A 22,807-nucleotide genomic window follows, 5' to 3' on the forward strand; every position below is an offset into this window, starting at 1 on the left:
TTACTATGAGCCGTCCTCCTCTCACCAGCCTCCACTGACTAACACGCTTGTATGCTGAAATACGTTTTTTAACCCACAGGGTGTCTGTGTGATGTTAGTCTTGTTGGAGGCTTTGGAGGCAGCGTCTGAGAGCAGTGTGGCTCCATTCTTCTTTCCTCAGTCACTGCCATTGCTAATGTATTGTTTGTTTTTTCACGTTCAATTGTCAAATTAAAGATTCATGTTTTTTTAATGACTGCATTCTGTTTTCTATATGCATTTCTTTAGCAGAAAATGGTTGTAATTTTTATTAATGTACAATATTCCTAAATAAGATAGACCACCTGTCACACTGTCACACTGTCATGATACCTTTTGACATTTCTCAAGACTGGTCTTTTTTTAAGTTTTTTTTTTTATACACTTTTTCAAAAACACTTGATAGTTGTTCAGTTACCATTAACACGCACCCTCCCACATGTAGTTTCCATGTTCAATTCCAAAGCCAGTGACACATTGCCTATTCTGGACTAGAGAGCTATGTTAGGAATATGATGCAAGATCAGCTAGTCGGGTTGGGTCATGACATGAACTGCATCCCAAAATGGCTCCCTATTTAGTGAAATACTTTTAAACATGATCGATAGGGCTCTGGTCAAAAAAGTACTATGTATTGCAGTGTTTCCCAACTCCAGTCCTCCAGTACCCCCAACAGTACACGTTGTTGTAGCCCTGGACAAGCACACCTCATTCAACTTGCCAAATAATCATCAAGCCCTCAATGAGTTGAATCTGGTGTTTTTGTACCAGGTTAAAACAACAATGTGTGTTGGAGGACTGGAGGTGGGAAACACTGAGGTAGGGAATACGGTGCAATTTGGGAGACAGCATTGCTCTCTTAGCCTCCATGTCCCGAGGCATGTTGGGGGAATTAGTGACGACTGGCCATCAAAGTTACACATTACTTTTTTTTCATTTAAATGTTATGTTGATACACTGCAGACTCGCTCTCTGTCCCTTGCTCGCTCCCTCTCTCTTTCTCTCTACCGCCTTCCCTCTCCACATTTCAATGTCATAATATTGCTGCATGCTCCATCCTGGCTTGATCACTTATCTATTGGAGAGCTGTGTCTACTCTACAACAGTGGATATGGTTGTTGTAGTGTGTACTGTGTGCCTCTTACTACAGTACATGTCAGACCTGTGATTTCCCATGGTGCAGCTGGTAATTGGAAGCAGAGCGGGGGCTAAGGGCTAAGCCATGCGCTACCGTCAGGTTGCAGGCTGTGCTGTGGAGAAACCATGGGTGAGAGCAGAGCAGAGAACACTGGCTATGAGGTACACACACACAGGAAGACTCATCAATATCTGCATCACGGAACAGCTGTGTGGGTGGCTTAGACTAGAGCATTATGGTTCTAGGTGTCTATATAGAAGGATACTTTATTGCTACATTTTTCTTGCAGTCCACTGAATGTGTGATGTATGGAATTCGACCAAGGTCATAGACATTCATGTGGCACAGCTTGATGGAAAGGTTGTACTCCTGTCTCCCATCAACTCACACCATCCCTCTCTTTCTGTCTTATCCTCCTAACTTGACCTCTTTAGGGTAATAATCAGTGGCAAACTATTCTGAATCTGAACTGCTTTTTCCTCAGTACTAAACCCCCACGCAGGGCTATTCTATTCAGACAAATGCCTAAATCACATTTCTGACCCAATAGAGTTCAGCCTAGCACCAGTTTAATTATAGGATGGACTATGCAATGAGTAGAGCAGTGATTTGTTGACAGGCACACACGTACAAACGATATGCCCTCCACTCTGCAGCCGGTTTCATTAACCATCTCATTTAAAGTAAAGACAGGCTGACTTCCAACAGTCTGTAGGCATTTGGCCTGTAGAAATCATTTTCCAGATCTCCACCCCCAGTCATTTGGTTCTACACCTGTTTTTACTTCTACTTCTACACCTGTTTTTACTTCTACTTCTACACCTGTTTTTACTCCTACTTCTACACCTGTTTTTACGCCTACTTCTACACCTGTTTTTACTTCTACTTCTACACCTGTTTTTACTCCTACTTCTACACCTGTTTTTACTCCTACTTCTACACCTGTTTTTACTCCTACTTCTACGCCTGTTTTTACGCCTACTTCTACGCCTGTTTTTACGCCTACTTCTACGCCTGTTTTTACGCCTACTTCTACGCCTGTTTTTACGCCTACTTCTACGCCTGTTTTTACGCCTACTTCTACGCCTGTTTTTACGCCTACTTCTACGCCTGTTTTTACGCCTACTTCTACGCCTGTTTTTACGCCTACTTCTACGCCTACTTCTACGCCTGTTTTTACGCCTACTTCTACGCCTGTTTTTACGCCTACTTCTACGCCTGTTTTTACGCCTACTTCTACGCCTGTTTTTACGCCTACTTCTACGCCTGTTTTTACGCCTACTTCTACGCCTGTTTTTACGCCTACTTCTACGCCTGTTTTTACGCCTACTTCTACGCCTGTTTTTACGCCTACTTCTACGCCTGTTTTTACGCCTACTTCTACGCCTGTTTTTACGCCTACTTCTACGCCTGTTTTTACGCCTACTTCTACGCCTGTTTTTACGCCTGTTTTTACGCCTACTTCTACGCCTGTTTTTACTCCTACTTCTACGCCTGTTTTTACTCCTACTTCTACGCCTGTTTTTACGCCTACTTCTACGCCTGTTTTTACGCCTACTTCTACGCCTGTTTTTACGCCTACTTCTACGCCTGTTTTTACGCCTACTTCTACGCCTGTTTTTACGCCTACTTCTACGCCTGTTTTTACGCCTACTTCTACGCCTGTTTTTACTCCTACTTCTACGCCTGTTTTTACGCCTACTTCTACGCCTGTTTTTACGCCTACTTCTACACCTGTTTTTACGCCTGTTTTTACGCCTACTTCTATGCCTGTTTTTACTCTCATTTTACTGGCTGAGGTAGCAGCCAGGTCTGCTTGGTGAATGTTGAGCAGTTTCTGCATTAAATGAACTGAACCTGTCTGTATCACACCTGTCTCTGTTATCAGCACGTCTATCAAACGTGGGAAATGAAGGCGCTGTGGGTTGATTATTCACTGATGACATTTCCTCTTGTTGTGATGCACATCAGTCTTCATGCTAATAAGTAATTTTCTTCACCTTGAGCCATGAATACAGAAACCGTTGCACTTCTATGGCTGGTTTCCCAAACACATTAAACTAGTCCTGGACTAGGAAGTTCTTTAAATTAAGAGTCTCTCCACTGAGAATGCTTTTTACACTTGGACTAGGCTTAAAATGTGTCAGGATATCAGCGTGTATAGTTAAAATCAGTGAGACAGGAGATTCTAAGTGCAAACAATGAGGGCATCCTCACCATAGAGATTCTATTGATTCGATGTAATTTTATGGTCCACACACATTCAAACCCCACTTCATCCCCAGCTCCTCAGTCATGTGTGTTTAAAAGTGTCCAAGGCAGTAAATTACCTATTTGGCCAATAAACAGTGGTGTGTCAGATAGCCCCTTGAGGAAAGTGGCACCTTGCTGCTCTCCTGTGGGGGAAGGTTCTAAGCAGGCATCTTAACAGCTATTGAAAATCCATAGTCATTTATCAAGCTATCCTAACCATGGTCGTGGTGGTGCTGTGGATAATGTTAGCATGAACCTAGCCTGCCTCTACAGGTCTGTCATGTATCTAGCTAGCCTAGCTGTGGTGGTGCTGTGGATAATGTTAGCATGAACCTAGCCTGCCTCTACAGGTCTGTCATGTATCTAGCTAGCCTAGCTGTGGTGGTGCTGGGGCTATGTAGCATGAACCTAGCCTGCCTTTACAGGTCTGTCATTTATCTAGCTAGCCTAGCTGTGGGGGTGCTGGGGCTATGTAGCATGAGACTTGCCTGTGTCTACCGGTCCCTCACAGACGGGGTGATGGATTATCTCTAGGTTTAGCTGTAATCGTTGCTGCAATCCCACAGTGAGTGAAATAGCCATAATGGGGTTGTGGCTTTGAGCTAGAATGACAAAACACGAGCTCAAATATCAAGATTTAATCCAAATGTACTTAAGGGAGAATTTCTGTCTCATACTACACATTTCCAATATAATGAGGATTCCTTCATCCAATGTATTGATTGTGCCGGTCTTCCCAATGCCTCTGTATGTGTAGCTGGAGGCCTCTGGGAGCCCCCTGGGACCGGAGCAGACCCTCAACTCCACCCTGCTGGACGACCGGGAGCGTCGTATCTCCCACTCCCTGTACGGAGGCATAGAGGGCCTGGACGACAACCTGATGCCACGGCAGACCCTAATGGGCCGAATGATGGGTGAGTCAGGTCCCCCCAATAGCTTCTCACAGCCTTACTGCTGGGTTACCACCAGATCTTCTCACAGCCTTACTGCTGGGTTAGCGCTAGCTCTTCTCACAGCCTTACTGCTGGGTTAGCACCAGATCTTCTCACAGCCTTACTGCTGGGTTAGCACCAGATCTTCTCCCAGCCTTACTGCTGGGTTAGCGCCAGCTCTTCTCACAGCCTTACTGCTGGGTTAGCACCAGCTCTTCTCACAGCCTTACTGCTGGATTAGCACCAGATCTTCTCACAGCCTTACTGCTGGATTAGCACCAGATCTTCTCACAGCCTTACTGCTGGGTTAGCACCAGATCTTCTCACAGCCTCACTGCTGGGTTAGCGCCAGATCTTCTCACAGCCTCACTGCTGGGTTAGCGCCAGCTCTTCTCACAGCCTCACTGCTGGGTTAGCGCCAGATCTTCTCACAGCCTCACTGCTGGGTTAGCGCCAGATCTTGTCATTCACACATCACACTCTACAAACTGTTAACTAACAGGGTTGATAAGAGCCAATTTACACCTGAGCCAAGCTGAGATGCTGTGTTACTTTAAAGAAAGCCCTATTAATTCAAACAGAACTAATAGGACACAATTTGATTATTCATACGGCTAAAAAAGTATTCACTTCTAACCATGGATAATATTAGAAGGCAATTCCACGGTAACTGACATTGACTCAGATCTTTGACTTTAAAATGTATGTCAAACAAAAACCAATGATTCCAAAGTTAAACAAACCATACAGCTCTGTGCACAAGGACTACTTTGAACAATTTCCATCGAAAATTGCAACGTTTGCAAACAGAATGGCAGTTTGTACTGTTTGTGCCTTCATTCTGTTATCAAACTGGGTGGACTGGAATAGGTGCAGCACTATCTTCTGTTGTAACATCTGGCCTAGCGGTTGGTTGGCTGGCTGGTATCTAAAACCTGTGATTGATTGAATCTCTGTGGCGCAGTTGTGACTGAACCATTTAAAAGCTGTCCTCCCGTCAAACTGCCTGCCGTCCTGTCCGTCTGTCAGCCCAAGGCCATCACACACACACACAGTACGGACACACACAGTATGGTTACACAAACAGTACTGTGCCTCTCTTTCAGGGTCAGCCTGAGGAGCTGACAGAACAGGCAGACTCCAAACAGAGAGCTCAGGGATTCACAGAGCACACACACCACTGAATCAATCAGAAGGTCTGCACTACACCATACAAGGGCCCTGAGCTGTAAATTCTGACCTTTTCTCGTACATTTTCCGTGACATTAAGATCCACTGAAAGTTGAACTCACAGCACGTTCAGTTACTCCATTTCCTGTGTTGGCAAACCAGGTGGTCGCAGATAATTGAATCTACTGTAAACACACACATTGGGGGCCGCAGGGGAATGTACTACTTTCTCTATTGGAGTAGCCCTAAACTCATTTTCTTAAAGGAAAGGTTCACCCATTTTGAATGTTATATATTGTTTCTGTGCATTTCTGAGTGATGTACTATCAATTTCCTGGGTAATTCAATGTTTTCATGTGTATCTGAGTTGTTGGCCTTCAAGCAGGGAGAAATCCGTCCTGTATGACGTAGCACTGTGATAGTCGCTCTCACTATACTGGAAGTTAATAGGAATACGACTTTTAGATCGCAAAAACGTCTATCATAGATTTCAATACTGACTGATGTCATAACTCGGGAGGATGTCTTCTGTCGAATGAGCTATTGATCATATTTTTTGCAATATTTGTCTCAAATTTTTCCCGTTTTGTCTGCCTCTTTAGTCCAGGATGCATTGCATGGTGCCGATGCCAGAGATATTATAGAAAAGAGATAGGAATCCAATGAATGAAGGAACCTATAACGCCCCACCCAGTAGACTTTCGACGAATTGTGTTCACGTTGTCATGCTGCGTCACGTGGTTGCTACGCTAATCGTTACTCAATCCCTTCTCAAAGTCAGTGTATATGTCAAGAAACGTGCCTATTTTCCTTGGAAGTACGTAATGTCATGATAGCAAGTTAATTATCTCACATCTTGGAAAAGATTTGTAATGTTTTACTTCTTGTTGATGAAATTTGTGCTAATGTTGTGTCTTTGAGCTAGTGCTCAATAGACTCCCATTCACTCCTTGAAGGAGAGTGCTCCTTGTACCAGAATCACCCAGAATGCACCGTGCAGCTCATTGACGTAGCATGGGCAGCATTTCCCATCTCCTCAAAAGTATAGATTTTCATCTCTGTTGTGTGCCTTAGAAAAGCACATGTTTTACTTTGACTTTGATTCATAGCGAATCTTATTTAGCTAAGCTTATTTCTCCATATGTCTTGGCAGGCCTAGAGTTAGGAATTGCCAGTGAGGCTTTGTGTCAATGTCATATTGAAAGTGGTTGGAATAGAGTTAAAGCCCTTTATAAGCCAGTATTTGATTCACTGGGGTTGTTTAACAGAGATGGGATGAAGGACGATGTTTGTCTCAAATGGTACCTTATTCCCCCCAGTAGTTCAGTAGTAGTCTATGGGCCAGGAGAGACTGTGCTGCGTTCAGATTAGTCAGACCAGGCAGCAGGAATACGTGTGGACTAGCTAGTTTAAAAAAAACAATGCGTCCAAAATTCTAAACTGAATAAATACATATCACTTTGTACCTCAACACTTCTAAGCTCGACTTGATGATGTTGCTAAATATATCCTGAGAATACAATGGGAAATGAGTGAGTTGTATTGTTTTAGTTAAGACTTAACACCCGGTTTGGCTTCGCCTGATTTCTCTGATCATTTTCCCATTGTTGTGCAGGCCTACCCCACTGCTATGACAATTAGAGGATTAGAGATTTCTTAAGTTAATTATTCTCATCTTTAGGCAACGGCTCGTTCTTCAAGAAGTGGACCAAAGGCAATTTCCCTGCTTATGCTAATTATGCAGATGGACTTGGACAGTAGCAAAATAAACCCCTCCTTTTCCTGCATCCCTCGCCCAATTATTCTCACCTCCCGACTCTATCTCCCATTTAATCTGGCCTGGCATTCCTCTCAGCTATTCAATCCTGCTCCTCTTCAGTATTCACCGGCATGTTGCCACAAAGTATCTGATAATTGCTTTTACTGAAGACGAGACAATTCTGTAAAGACGCTGCAGCTATTGTTCCTTTGTCGCGATGTCTATTTTTATTAGGGCTACTGTAAACTGTAATGAAAGTGTAATAAATAAATCCCACCGAGTCAGGTGCTTTGAGTTCTGCTCACCATTGTTGGTAAAATAGTGACCTTGGATTGGTCTACAAAAAAATAGGTATGTCTCAAACGCCACCCTATTCCTGATATAGTGCACTACTTTTGACCAAGGCCCATAGGGTAGTAGTGTACTATAAAGGGAATGGGGTGCCATTTGGGACTCATAATAATAACATTCTTACGTATGGATGGATGCCTGCCCAAAAAGTTGATTGCTTCTAGAAAAAAGCATGAACAGAAGTAGATTTATTCATTGGTCTACTCGGTGCCTGCCACCTTCATTCCTACTCACCTACAGTCACATTTCATTACAGAGCCATTGAGCCTTGTCAACTAATCATCAAGCCCTTGACTAGGTGAATCAGGTGAGCTAGTTCAGGGCTACAACAAAGTTGTGGAACGTCTGGGGGTCCGCGAGGAGAACGTCTGGGGGTCCGCGAGAACGTCTGGGGGTCCGCGAGGAGCGGTTTTAGACCCACTGCCTTAGAAGACCAATGTACACTGCTTTAGGGCTCACGCACACCAGAGTTCCCCGAAAAGACACACACACACACACACACACACACACAGCAGGGATAGAGACGACAGGAACAACAACACTCTGAATTTACGCAAGCATGCACAAACACACACACAGTCCCTCTGCTCTATTTACATTGTAGTCATTTAGCAGACACTCTTATCCAGAGGGACTTACAGGAGCAATTAGGTTTCAGTGCCTTGCTGAGTAACAAACACTAACCCTGGCGCAAGGCCTCACGTCCCGGGTGGAAAGTCCTGTTTTCCTGCCATGAGACCCAAACAGATTCCTAACACAAACTTTTCTCTCCGTCATTGTGGAGTGCTATTATACAGCATAGAAACCACCCTTCAGATGCTCAGTTACCCCCAAAGACAGGATAGCGTCATGCATTGCATAGCAATGTGTTTTTAAATCCCCCTATTGGACACAAAGCAAGGGGAAGGTTTTTTGACTTGCTCGGTGAGCGTGCCAAAGTCAATAGTTTTCTGTTTTTCACAATGCCACAGCTTGCATTAAGCACACTATAATGACACTTGACAATGTCATGCCAGATGCTGCCAAACACAGCATGGTGATTTAAATAGGAACTGATTGAGAATTTCACTCTGGGTCTGCTTTTAAATTAAAGCATGTATTGTGGTAAATTAGTTATGTGTTATATCAAAGGATCAAATGTCCAATGAATATTAAATGAGAGGATAGCGTCGTTTAAATGTGTTTATTGTGTAATGTATATCAAAGCCTTCACCAATCATGCTCCTCCGTTTTGTCCTACAGGTAACTACCAGCTCTCCCCTACAGTCAACATGCCCCAGGACGACACAGTCATCATCGAAGACGATAGGCTGCCTGTACTTCCTACCCACCTCTCTGACCAATCGTCTTCCAGCTCCCATGACGACGTGGGGTTCCATGTGGAGGTCCCTCCCCCCTGGGCCAAAGAGATTCAAATTCAGAATGAGAGGTGAGAGGACAAAGTCCCAAATGCCTCCCTACATAGTGGCCTATGGTCCCTGGTCAAAAGTAGTGCACTACGTAGGGAGAAGGGTGCCATTTGGGACGTATTTCAGCACTGGCTCATTACCTTCTGTTACCTCAGTCAAACACACGACACACATTTAATCTCCACGAACACCGCAGAGGGTTTCTGTGTTTATCAGCTGTTAGTGTGTCACGCTTAACATTTGTTTTGATAATTGGGACCATGTTTTGCTAAGGTTTCGCAATGGAATGCTAGTATTATTTCAGTTGTAGCAATTTAGACCTAGTACTGTGTGTTCAAAAGATTCCACTGTTTCTTTCTACGCTGAAATACACTGTAGGTATATCTTTTCTTTATACTGTATGTTGAAACATAAGGTCAATGTGTCTCCTATGTTTGCTGAATCATCTGATTTTGAAAGGAAACTCAGGCACACCTACCTGCTGCCCATTTAATTGGGACTGCATCCCAGATGACACCCTTTTCCCTATATAGTGCACTACTAGAGCCCAATGACCCTGGTCAAAAGTAGTCCTGTAAATACGAATAGGGTGTCATTTGGGTAGTAGCCTGGATGTGAAGGGCTTTTGCCACGATGTGATGAGGAGGCCCAGTCAGTCCCCATCAGTGGGGCTGGGCTGGTCTGAGTGGGTGGTGATTGTAACTGGGCCAGCCCAGTCAAATTAGTCTCTGCTGTAATCAGTTGCTCCTCAGGTATGGTCCTGACTCGAGGAGCTGCAGTGGCTTGATTTGATGATGGGAAGACATTGATGCTGACTGTTTAATTTGCACTAGAATAATCTCATCCTGTCCTTCTCTTTCTCTCTATCCTTTCTCTCTCTCTCTTTCTCTATCCTTTATCCTCTCCCACACCTTCACTTACTCTCACTCTTTGTCTGTCTTTGTCTCCATCACTGCCTTCCTTCCCTCTCCTCCTGTAGCCCTCTGAGCCCTGATGACACCGACCCAGACGGAGCCTTTCAGAGGGAGGGCTTCGGCAGACAGAGCATGTCCGAGAAACGGACAAAGCAGTTTGGAGATGCCAGTCAGCTGGAGATCATCAAGACACGCAAGTCCAAGAGCATGGATCTAGGTACTAACCCAAACAACCACCCATGTCCCTTTCCTCCCTCTCATTGACACCCTATAGGTCAGCCCCTCCTGGAACCAATGGCACGATGTTTTAGGTCGGTTTACCAGAGAGATTAATCCCTAGTCCTCTGTGTCAGTGAAACCAGCCTTCTGCATGGTTAGGAATACCCAAATTAGGCACATACATTACATGACCAAAAGTATGTGGACACCTGTTCGTTGAACATCTCATTCCAAAATCATGGGCATTAATATGGAGTTATTCACCCCTTTGCTGCTATAACAGCCTCCACTCTTCTGGGAAGGCTTTCCACTAGATGTTGGAACATTGCTGCGTGGACTTGCTTCCATTCAGCCACAAAAGCATTATTGCGGTCAGGCACTGATGTTGGGCGATTTGGCCTGGCTCTCAGTTGGTGTTCCAATTCATCACAAAGGTGTTCGAGGGGGTTGAGGTCAGGGCTCTGTACAGGCCAGTCAAGTTCTTCTACACTAAATATGACAAACCGTTTCTGTATGGACCTCGCTTTGTGCACGGAGGCATTGTCATGCTGAAACAGGAAAGGGCCTTCCCCAAACTGCTGTAAGCAGAGAATCTAGAATGTCAATGTCATTGTATGCTGTAGCGTTCAGATTTCCCTTCACTGGAACTAAGGGGCCTAGCCCGAACTATGAAAAATAGCCACAAACCATTATTCCTTCTCCACCAAATGTTAGTTGGCACTATGCATTGGGGCAGGTAGTATTCTCCTGGCATCCGCCAAACCCTTCTGGCAGATGGTGAAGCGCGATTCATCACTCCAGTTCAATGGCGGGGAACTTTACACCACTCCAGCAGATGCTTGGCATTGCGCATGGTGATCTTAGGCTTGTGTGCGGCTGCTCAGCCATGAAAACCCATTTCATGAAGCTCCCAACAAACAGTTATTGTGCTGACATTGTTTCCAGAGGCAGTTTGGAACTCGGTAGTGAGTGTCGCATCCGAGGACAGACGATTTTTACGCTCTACATGCAGCAGTCCTGTTCTGTGAGCGTGTGTGGCCTACCACTTCGACTGAGCTGTTGTTGCTCCTAGACGTTTCCACTTCACAATAACAGCACTTACAGTTAACCCGGGGCAGCTCTAGCAGGGCAGAAATGTTACATACTGACTTGTAGGAAAAGTATCATCCTATGACGGTACCATGTTGAATGTCACTGAGCTCTTCAATAAGACATTGGCAGTAGAATGGCCTGTCTATGGAGATTGCTTGGCTGTGTGCTCGATTTTTAACGGCTGTGGCGTAAATTGCAGAATCCACTAATTTGAAGGGGTGTCCACGTACTTTTGTATATTTACTGTAAATACAGTGCCTTCGGGAAGTATTCAGACCGCTATTCAGACTTTTTCCACATTGTTACGTTACAGCCTTATTGTAAAATAAATTAAATAAATAAAAATCCTCAACAATCTACACACAATACCCCATAATGATAAGTGAAAACAGGGTTTTAGACATTTTTGCAAATTTATAAAAACAGAAATACCTTATTTACATAAGCATTCAGACCCTTTACTATGAGAAACAAAATTGAGGTCAGGTGCATCCTGTTTCCATTGATAATCCTTGATGTTTCTACAACTTTATTGGAGTCTACCTGTGGTAAATTAAATTGTGGCCTCCATCATTCTTAAATGGAAGAAGTTTGGAACCACCAAGACACTTCCTAGAGCTGGCCGCCTGGCCAAACTGAGCAATCGGGGGAGAAGGGCCTTGGTCAGGGAGGTGACCAAGAAAACCCGACGGTCACTCTGATAGAGCTCTAGAGTTACTCTGTGGAGAACCATCTCTGTAGCACTCCACTAAGGCCTTTATGGTAGAGTGGCCAGACGGAAGCCACTCCTCAGTAAAAGGCACATGACAGCCCGCTTGGAGTTTGCCAAAAGGCACCTAAAGATTCTCAGACCATGAGAAACAAGAGTCTCTGGTTTGATGAAACCAAGATTGAACTCTTTGGCCTGAATGGCAAGCATCACGTCTGGAGGAAACCTGGCACCATCCTTACGGTGAAGCATGGTGGTGGCAGCATCATGCTGTGAGGATGTCTTTCAGCGGCAGGGACTGGGAGACTCAGGATCGAGGCAAAGATGAACGGAGCAAAGTACAGAGAGATCCTTGATGAAAACCTGCTCCAGAGCACTCAGGACCTCAGACTGGGGCCAAGGTACACCTTCCAACAGGACAACGACCCTAAGCACACAGCCAAGACACCACAGAATTGGCTTCGGGACAAGTCTCTGAATGTCCTTGAGTGGCCCAGGCAGAGCCCGGACTTAATACCGATCGAACATCTCTGGAGACCTGAAAATAACTGTGCAGCGACGCTCCCCATCCAACCTGATCAATCTTGAGAGGATCTGCAGAGAAGAATTGGAGAAACTCCCCAAATACAGGTGTGCCAAGCTTGTAGTGTCATACCCAAGAAGACTCGAGGCTGTAATCGCTGCCATAGGTGCTTCAACAAGGTATTGAGTAAAGGGTCTGAATTATTATGTAAATGTCATATTTTAGTTTCTAATGACAATGCAAAAAACTGTTTTTCCTTTGTCATTATGGGGTATTGTGTGTAGACTGAAGGAAAAATTACAATACATTTTAGCATAATGCTTTAACGTAACAAAATGTGGAAATAGTCAAGTGTTCTGAAAACTTTACAAAGACACTACATACCCACTCATTGTTAATTGCATCTGTAAGACTTGTATTGCACACCCTGATATTTGTGATATTTTCTAGTCTATGTAATCCAAGTGTGACGCATTTCTGTCTTTTTTATGTGACATCAAACAGGCTGATACACTGTGTCTGCCACACCTCAGAATAAGGTTTCAGCTCACTTCAGATGACATTAAACCATCCTGATCGCTTTGGCTGACAGTCTTCCCCCTCACCCACACTATGTCTGCGTCCCAAATGGCACCCTGTTATATATGTGTGTGTGGTGCACTACTTTTGACCAGTAATGCCCTATCAAGAGAATAGGGTGCCATTTGGGACACAGGCTATATCTAATCTGCTTCTGATCCCCACTGAATTATTGTAGTCCTGCACTGTTTATATCACAATAGCTCTGATTGCTATCCTAAACCCCTCCATTTCCATGTCTTTCTGTCTCAGTGTCTCGCATGGTGTCTGATTGCCCTTGAAGTTGCCCAAAGATGTACGCAGTGTACAGTAACATTGCTGGAATGTTTGCATGTGGAATGTGCTCACTAACCAATCCTAAATGTTTATTGCCCCCCTTTAACAGTAGCCGACGAGATTAACCTCACCCCTCGCAAAGAGAACACGCCAGGTAAGGAGTGACACGTCACGGAGGGAGAACGGACACCTCATCCAGTCCAGTTGCTACCCACATTCCATCCTGCAAATCCAGACCTGCTTTAGAATCTACCACCTCACTATGAGAAGATAATAGAATACAAAGAACCTTGAGACAGTTTGAGGTCATTGCGGTGGAATTGTGTGTGGATGAATATGGACTTGGCAGTGATTTTTCTTAAGACACGGTAGCACTGCTAATTGTTCTGTGGATGGGAATGTGAGGAGGGCGAGAGACCGAGAGAGAGCGCGATAGATTGAGAGAGAGAAAGAGAACGCTCTGTCCTTGGCTGGGCTACAAACTGACAGCAAGTCATCCGTCATTGTCAGCTGTGTGTTTTTACAGCCACCTCTAAATAGAAGTTCCTTCGAAGGATGGGATTTAGCTGAATGGCACAGTGAAAGCAGGGGAGAGAATTGGGTTTAGCAGAATGTACGCCACAGTGAAGCAGGAAAAAGGAAGGGAACCATCAGGAAATAGAAGCAGTCTGGTAGAACTACTGTACACATGAACGAGACTAAATATGTCATTAATGTCCCTTGTTTTCTCCAAACATTGTCTGAGCAGTCACTTGCAAGAGAAATACCTGGTTTGCGTCCAAAATGGCACCCTATTTCCTATTTAGTGCACTGCTTTTGACCAGAGCCCTATGAGTCCTATATGAGTCCTATTTCGGGAATAGGGTTCCATTTGGGAAGCTGCCCCACGCTTCAATGTGGGTGGCCGTGGATATTGTGGCTGCTTGGCTGGGAGTGAGAAGTGGAGCGAAGGAGGAAGGCGGAAAATTGAATACATTGCAGCCTGAACAAGCAGGGCTGGTGCCTATTCATTTTCATCAGGCTGTCCTGTCCTCTTAACGTCTCACTGAAGCAGCGGCTGATGGGCTTTCATGCATCAAACCACATTCATTTGGTTTTAGCGTTCAGTCAGCAGCCGCACCGCACGCTTCCCAGTCACACCTCGGTGGTAGTCTTAAAAATGACATGAATTCAGACCTCTGACAGACGGCGTGAGTCAAGAACATCAGGCAGCGGTTTGTTTGAGATGGAGCTATTGGAGTTTCAGATAGTCTGACCTGGCAACCTCCAGCCTTCTACATATCTGTACTAGGCATATTTATACAGACTGCCACCCTATTCAAACTGAAGATAACACGGGTCGTATAGAGATCGGTGGTGCTCCCTTATGATAATAAATACAGGTATCAATCACCCTGCAGTCAGGAGGAATGTCAAACAGGGAATACCCTGGAATAGTCCCAAAAAGCACCCTAAACCTTATATAGTGCACTACTTTTGACCAGGGCCCATGGAACTCTGGTCAAAAGTAGTGCACTATGTAGGGAATAGGGTGCCATTTGAGATGCAATCCCTGTTTGGCTATAGGACCCACTGGAGTTGCACGTATAGGCACGTAATCGACTGGAAACGTCTTGGAAAGTTTGAAGGAATGACTGTTGCTATTGGCCATTAGGGAGCTGTATAACAGTGGGCAAACACCTCTGCATTGCCCTCTACTAACCTAGTGGACAAACATGTGGATACAGTCTGTGTCAAAAATGTCCTATAGCCAATCAGTGGAGGAGTGTGGCCCTCTGGCCCAGGCTATTGTGTCCCACCTCTCATAGGCTACGTCTATTCCCTATAGTGCACTACTTTTGACCAGAACTCTATGGGACGTCACTCCCTCTCCCAGGCTGTCACTGTGATCATTTTCCCAGGATTTGGGATTTGTTTTGGGCCTGCTAAATGGACCATGCCTCATTGCTGCTTTAGCTCGGAGTGAATGTGTAGATTAAAGGAGGAGAGTGTAGCACTGAAACGCTTAAGAATATAGCCTGAAATCTATTAGCCTATAATAACAGTTATTAGGGTGAAATTACATTTCCACAAATTAAACTGTAAGTGGGTGGTTATCGTGCAATGTATTTTTCCAATGAACAAAAATGGTGTTTTTCAAATATTTAGTGGATGTAGTCTTGAACTGGAGGCCAGAAACAACAGGATTACGTCCCAAATGGCACCCTATTCCCTATAGAAAGCACTACTAGTATTAGCTACCCGGGCCTCTTGTTTACCCAGTTCCAGTAGCTCTGCTACAGTATACTCTGTGGATTAGAGGGCTGTAGAGTCAGCTGGGCTGTTCCCCTGAGGTAATCCATCCCACTCTCTGGTTGCAATGCACATAGCACCCTATTATGTGTATAGTGCACTACTTTTATAAGGGCCCTGGTCAAAAGTAATGCACTACATAGGGAATAGGGTGCCATTTGAGACGCATCCTCTCTACACCTCCATACCACTCTACATTTTATTTATCTACAATACCCCCTCAACCTGTGAGTGATGGACAAGAGATGTACTGTACACCTACAGGGGTACTCAACTCTTACCCTACGAGGTCCGAAGCCTGCTGGTTTTCTGTTCTACCTGATAATTAATTGCACCCACTTGGTGTCCCAGGTCTAAATCAGTCCCTGATTAGAGAGGAAAAATATAAAAAAGCTTTAAGGTCCAGATTTGCATTTGTGGTACTTACTCTTATCTAGGCTTTAGCCAAAACACTATCATTTGTAAAAGTGTATCCACTTTTTTCTCAATGCAACACAACCCGTTTTGGTTACATGTTACAGTGTGAGCTCCATCCAAGTTTTCATTTCAACTCACTGGTAGTCAAGTAAAATAACAAGGTGCTTTAGTTGAACACAGCCCTGCATTAAAAAAATACAAAATATCCTTTTAGTTCCCTCACAGCTTAATCAAATAAGTAAGTTTGGATACTGTTGCTCCTCCCTAGGGTCTTCCACCAGGGACGTGGGTCCTTTCTTAGGCCTCAAGAAGTCCAGCTCTCTAGAGAGTTTACAGACAGCCGTTGCCGAGGTAACGCTGAATGGTGACATGCCCTTCCACAGGCCACGCCCACGCATCATCAGGGGGCGGGGCTGCAATGAGAGCTTCCGGGCTGCCATCGACAAGTCATACGACAGGCCAGCCGCTAAAGAGGATGACGATGAGGACATGGAGACATGTAAGAGACTTCTGTTGGACAAATCTCCATAAGATAGACTTCTGTTGGACATACACTGCCGTTCAAAAGTTTGGGGTCACTTAGAAAAGTCATTGTTTTTGAAAAAAACGAAACATTTTGTCCATTAAAATAACATCAAATTGATCAGAAATACAGTGTAGACATTGTTAATGTTGTAAATTACTATTGTAGCTAGAAACGGCAGATTTTTAATGGAGTATCTACATAGGCGTACAAAAGCCCATTATCAGCAACCATCACTCCTGTGTTCCAATGGCACATTGGATTAGCTAATCCAAGTTTATAATTTTAAAAGGCTAATTGATCATTAGAAAACCCTTTTGCAATTGTTCGCACAGCTGAAAACTGTTGTTCTGATTAAAGAAGCAATAAAACTGGCCTTCTTTAGACTAGTTGAATATCTGGAGCATCAGCATTTGTGGGTTTCGATTACAGGCTTAAAATGGTCAGAAACAAAGGCTTTCTTCTGAAACTCATCAGTCTATTCTTGTTCTGAGAAATGAAGGCTATTCCATGCGAGAAGTTGCCAAGAAACTGAAGATCTCGTACAACGCTGTGTACTACTCCTTTCACAGAACAGCGCAAACTGTCTCTAACCAGAATAGAAAGAGGAGTGGGAGGCCACGGTGCACAACTGAGCAAGAGGACAAGTACATTAGTGTCAAGTTTGAGAAACAGATGCCTCAAGTTCTCAACGGGCAGCTTCATTAAATTGTACCCGCAAAACGCCAGTCTCAACGTCAACAGTGAAGAGATGCTGGCCTTCTAGATCTTCAGTTTCTTGGCAATTTCTCGCATGGAACAGCCTTAATTTCTCAGAACAATAATAGACTGATGAGTTTCCGAAGATAGGTGTTTGTTTCTGGCCATTTTAAGCCTGTAATCGAACCCACAAATGCTGATGCTCCAGATACTCAACTCTAAAGAAGGACAGTTTTATTGCTTCTTTTAAAAGAACAACAGTTTTCAGCTGTGCTAACATAATTGCAAAAGGGTTTATTAATGATCAATTAGCCTTTTAAAATGATTAACTTGGATTAGGTAAGACAATGTGCCATTGGCACACAGGAATGATGGTTGCTGATAATGGGCCTCTGTACCGTTATGGTGATATTCCATATAAAATCAGCTTCCAGCTACAATAGTCATTTATGACATTAACAATGTCTACACTGTATTTCTGATAAATTTGATGTTATTTTAATGGACAAATAATGTGCTTTTCTTTCAAAAACAAGGACATTTCTAAGTGACCCCAAACTTTTGAACGGTAGTGTACCTCCGTAAGATAGACATCCATTGGACAGATCTTAGTTCAGGAGACATGTAAGGTATAATTATATTGGATAGAAATATTAGCTAACCAAAAGCCAAATACTTTCACCCATACTCTATCTTCCATTGATATCTACACACAATTAATGCTAAAGTTCAAGTTACCGGTGTGTATTAAAAGTAAGGATTCAAGATCAAAGATTCAAAGACCATTTCTTCTTTAAAGATTCCGGCAATATAAAACGTTCTGTTACTATCTGTCCAGTGGAGGAGGACACCGAGGAGAGCTCTCGGTCCGGGCGCGACTCTGTGTCCACCGTGGCAGATCTGACGCCACTGCATAACACCGAGAGACCGCTGGTCAACGGCAACCGCACCAATGAAGACGAGAAGGACAAGGGAGGGACTGACAAAAGGAAACAGAAGGACAAAGAGAAGGACAGCAAGAACAAGGCTAAAAAAGGCATGCTGAAAGGCCTGGGAGACATGTTCAGGTAGGACACGTACACGCACATACACACTGTCCATCCTCCTCTACCAGTCTTTTACCCACCATTTATAAGTGGGTCATGCCTTTCATCTGATTGTCTGAGATGGTCTCTGAGATGCCAATGATGCATACATTATATATTCCTAGTGGTTTTGGCAGAGGTTATATCCCAAATAGCACCCTATTCGCTATATATAGTGCACTACCTATTTAGTAAAAGTAGTGTACTAAAGTGGTTCTGACAGAGAATGCCGATTAGTGTAAAATAATAAGGAGCTCCTGTCAGACATGCAGATCAGACGTGTTTGGCCTAAAGGTTTCTGGAAGCTTGAATAGTTTGGCTGCTATAATTGCAGGGAACTTTAGAATCATTATTGACCTGAGCACTGTCAGTAGTTACACACACAAACACACACACTTTAATCAAGCCCAGATGAAATATTTGAAATTACTTTGAATACTTTTTAAACCCAGGTCTGGTTGGAGTGTGTTGCTACTCGCTCTCTAAACAGAGACACCAGACAGAGGCTAGTCGGTGCTGACCCTCTCAGTTCTCTGGGCTCCACGCATATACACACACACACACACTGCAGCCCAATCAAAGCCTCATTACCATCAGACCACAGCATCCTCCCTCTCCTACTCTACACCAATCAACAGTTGGACTCAAAGCAACACCCAATCTGCTCGCTTTGCAGCCTCCTCAAAATGGCCACTGCCCAGACACACACACACACGCGCGGCATTGTCAGTACGGTTGGTTTTTCAATGCTACGGTGTAGTAAAATGAAGAACTGTAGTACTGTAACTCATGAAAGGTTTCGAGCTGTGCTGTAGTCAGTGAGACTGTCAAGCCAGACCTTATCACATCAAGATGAATTTGAAATGCGTCTGTTACGTGATTGCAATGCATCCTGTCTGTCCATCTCATATCTCTGTCGTTTGATGTTAAACTGCCGTGGCTCATCGTTATCTTCTCGTGGACATTCTTTATCTGAGAAAATAACTTGACCGCAAATATATAAAGCAATGCAGTCTCTCCCTTTCTCTCGCTCTCTTTCTCTGTTGAGGCTTTTTCTCAGAGCCGTTGAACTTGAAGTCTCAAGTCGCCTGCTTCTTTAGTTTAAATATCTCTAGTAAATTCCAATCTTATCAGTGGTGTTGAAATCGTGAGCAGAGCAGATAAGGGTTCTGTGGGCAGAATATTAAGAATATTAATGCCCTTCTCTCATGATGAATGTCCTCATCTCAGAGTTTCACTAGTGCCTCCTGTCATAAATCTCGTCTGTGTCCCAAATGGCACCCTATTCCCTATATACATAGGGGCTCCAGTTGAAAGTAGTGCACTATAAAGGGAACAGGGTACCATTTTGGAGTCCCAATTAATATTGGGACGTGGCTGGTGTTTAAGGAGACTTAATGGAAGCCACTGGCGTGGAAAGAGAAACTGTCACCCGCTGTCTCTGTGATAGATAGGACAATTCTCAATATTAACACCTACACATCACTGTCAACCACTTTATGCTACAATTGAGGCCATTTGTTGATCAATTAATCAGGTAATAGACCTCCCCCTGCTGTATTTCGCTCCACTCTGTTTCTCGCTCTCTCTCACTCTCTGAGACTCTGCAGGCCAATTTCCCTCTGAGTTAGCCTAGGAAAACTCAGTCAAGTAGAATGTACAAGTTGAGAGCTAAACATTTTGAGTTTTTATCAGAAGAGAGTTGGAGAGAATGGCAGAGTTGATCACCATTAGTAGTTTACTAGTTATTATCTCTGGGGGAACTGTTTGAATGTGTCCCAAATGGCAATATATTACTACTTTTAACCAGATCCAATAGGGCTCTGGTTAACCTGTTTGGCGTGCAAGCCCGACACCGGTACACTTATGACAACAGCCAGCTCAAAGTGCAGGGCGCGAAATTCAAAATATATTTTTTTTAAATATTTAACTTTCACACATTAACAAGTCCAAGACACCAGATGAAAGGTACACATCTTGTGAATCAAGCCAACATGTCCGATTTTTAAAATGTTTTACAGGGAAGACACAATATGTAAATCTATTAGCTAACCACGTTAGCAAAAGACACCACTATTTTTACTCCATCAGTTTTTTACTACATCAGTAGCTATCACAAATTCGACCAAATAAAGATATAAATAGCCACTAACCAAGAAACAACTTCATCAGATGACAGTCTGATAACATATTTATTGTATAGCATATGTTTTGTTAGAAAAATGTGCATATTTCAGGTATAAATCATAGTTTACATTGCAGCTACAGTCAGAAATTGCACCGAAAGCAGACAGAAAAATTACAGACACCAACGCCAAATAACTAAATACTCATCATAAAACATTTCTGAAAAATACATAGTGTACAGCAATTGAAAGACAGGCATCTTGTGATTCCAGACAATATTTCCGATTTATCAAGTGTTTTACAGCGAAAACACAATATAGCGTTATATTAGCTTAGCACAATAGCAAACATAACAACAGCATTGATTCAAGGCAAAAATAGCTATAACGTATAAACCACCAAAATATATTAATTGTTTCACTAACCTTCTCAGAATTCTTCAGATGACAGTCCTGTAACATCATATTACACAATGCATATAGAGTTTGTTCGAAAATGTGCATATTTAGCGGCACAAATCGTGCTTAGACAATGAGAATAGTGTCCATAACGTCAAGCAATCTGTCCGGTGCCATCTTGTAAAGGCACCTTTTCTTATCGAATACTATTCATAAACTTGACTAAAAAAATACAGGTTGGACAGCAATTGAAAGACAAATTAGTTCTTAATGCAATCGCTGAATTACATTTTTAAAATTAACCTTACTGCGCAATACAGGCTGCGATAACGCAAGGCTACACTGCAGAAAATGGCGTCTTATGCATTTGACATTTTTCAACAGAACAATGAATTATCAGCATAAATAGTTCTTACTTTTAGATGAACTCCCATCAGAATCTTGGGAAATGTGTCCTTTGTCCAAAAGAATCGTTGCTAGGTTGGAGAACGTCGTCTTCAACGTTGCAATTAGCAGTAAACAATAGCCATGTGGGCCAGAGATACCAAACTTCCTAAAACGTCACGAAAATAAATACCCGAAAATTGCAATATACTGACATAAACTGATATAATTCGGTTTAAAATAACAACATTACGATGTCTTCAACACCTATATCGAATAAAAACAGAGCCGGATATATCTAGGAGCTAATACGGGAGCTTCTAAAATGACATGCCAAGACCCTTCCTGCGTCAGAGCGAAGAGTGGAAAGATGGGACACTTCGGTTCCAAGCAATTTATAACCTTTGGGACCTACGTAGAAACTCCATTTCAACTCTCCCTATTCGCTGACACCCAGTGGAAGGCGTATGCAGTGCATCTCAACCAATAGAGGACAGGCAAATTAATACACAGGTCTCAGAACAGCCAGCAAAATTCTGCATTCTAAGTCCAGTTCTGTTTCACCCACAGATATAATTCAAACGGTTTTAGAAACTAGAGAGTGTTTTCTATCCAATAGTAATAATAATATGCATATTGTACGAGCAAGAATTGAGTACGAGGCCTTTTTGAAATGGGCACCTTTTATCTGGCTACTCAATACTGCCCCTTGAGCCCAAAGAGGTTAAAAGGAGTGCATTAGGGAATAGGGTGCCATTTGGGATGCACACGTAGAAATACCCAAATCGAAGCCATTTTGGTAAAATTGTCTGCTGATCCCATTTATATTTCAGGTTTGGTAAACATCGCAAGGACGGAGAGAAAATTGAGCGTAAAGTGTCAAGCAAGTGGAGGCCGGAAGAGCTGCACGCCTCAGAGGAAGAAACACTGAGGATGAGACTGGAGCAGGAGAGGTCAGTGTCTGTCTACACACACCATTTTGTAATAGATGTTTTATTGGTATAGAGACTGACAGGACAGTTAAAAAAATAGATGTTTTGTGGTGGGACTGGGATTCAATCCCACACGAATACAAGCGTAATGTGCTGAAAGGCATTGGGAGGTGCTACCCACTAGACCAACCCCAGGACACGAGCTACACTCAGTCTAATGAAGGATATGCCAGGAGGGCAATGTGCCAGTCATTTGGGCACCAGGTTGTAAATGCCGAAGCATATTACTGAACAAACACACATACATACAGTTTAAGTCGGAAGTTTACGTACACTTAGGTTGGAGTCATTAAAACTCGTTTTTCAACTGCTCCACAAATTTCTTGTTAACAAACTATAGTTTTGGGAAGTCGGTTAGGACATCTACTTTGTGCATGACACAAGTCATTTTTCCAACAATTGTTTACAGACAGATTATTTCACTTATAATTCAATGTATCACAATTCCAGTGGGTCCGAAGTTGACACTGCCTTTAAACAGCTTGGAAAATTCCAGAAAATTATGTCATAGCTTTAAAAGCTTCTGATAGGCTAATTGACATAATTTG

The 22,807-nt window shown here is 43.4% G+C and overlaps 1 protein-coding gene across 7 annotated transcripts in view; it reads left to right on the top strand.

Moving 5' to 3' along the window:
• LOC120020398 (partitioning defective 3 homolog) overlaps positions 1 to 22,807 on the top strand; it is a 226,850-nt gene that overhangs the window by 144,294 nt on the left and 59,749 nt on the right. For 5 of the 7 annotated variants that reach the window (XM_038964023.1, XM_038964020.1, XM_038964022.1 and 2 more), the window contains exons 16-22: positions 4,167 to 4,323; positions 8,864 to 9,050; positions 10,010 to 10,161; positions 13,452 to 13,496; positions 16,320 to 16,550; positions 18,073 to 18,340; positions 22,101 to 22,220. In XM_038964023.1, the coding sequence (XP_038819951.1) occupies positions 4,167 to 4,323; positions 8,864 to 9,050; positions 10,010 to 10,161; positions 13,452 to 13,496; positions 16,320 to 16,550; positions 18,073 to 18,340; positions 22,101 to 22,220 (1,160 nt within the window). The remainder of the gene's footprint in view (positions 1 to 4,166; positions 4,324 to 8,863; positions 9,051 to 10,009; positions 10,162 to 13,451; positions 13,497 to 16,319; positions 16,551 to 18,072; positions 18,341 to 22,100; positions 22,221 to 22,807) is intronic. The other 2 variants (XM_038964024.1, XM_038964025.1) reach the window with 2 other exon arrangements.

Source organism: Salvelinus namaycush, chromosome 25, assembly GCF_016432855.1.
Source record: "Salvelinus namaycush isolate Seneca chromosome 25, SaNama_1.0, whole genome shotgun sequence".
NCBI lineage: Eukaryota > Metazoa > Chordata > Actinopteri > Salmoniformes > Salmonidae > Salvelinus > Salvelinus namaycush.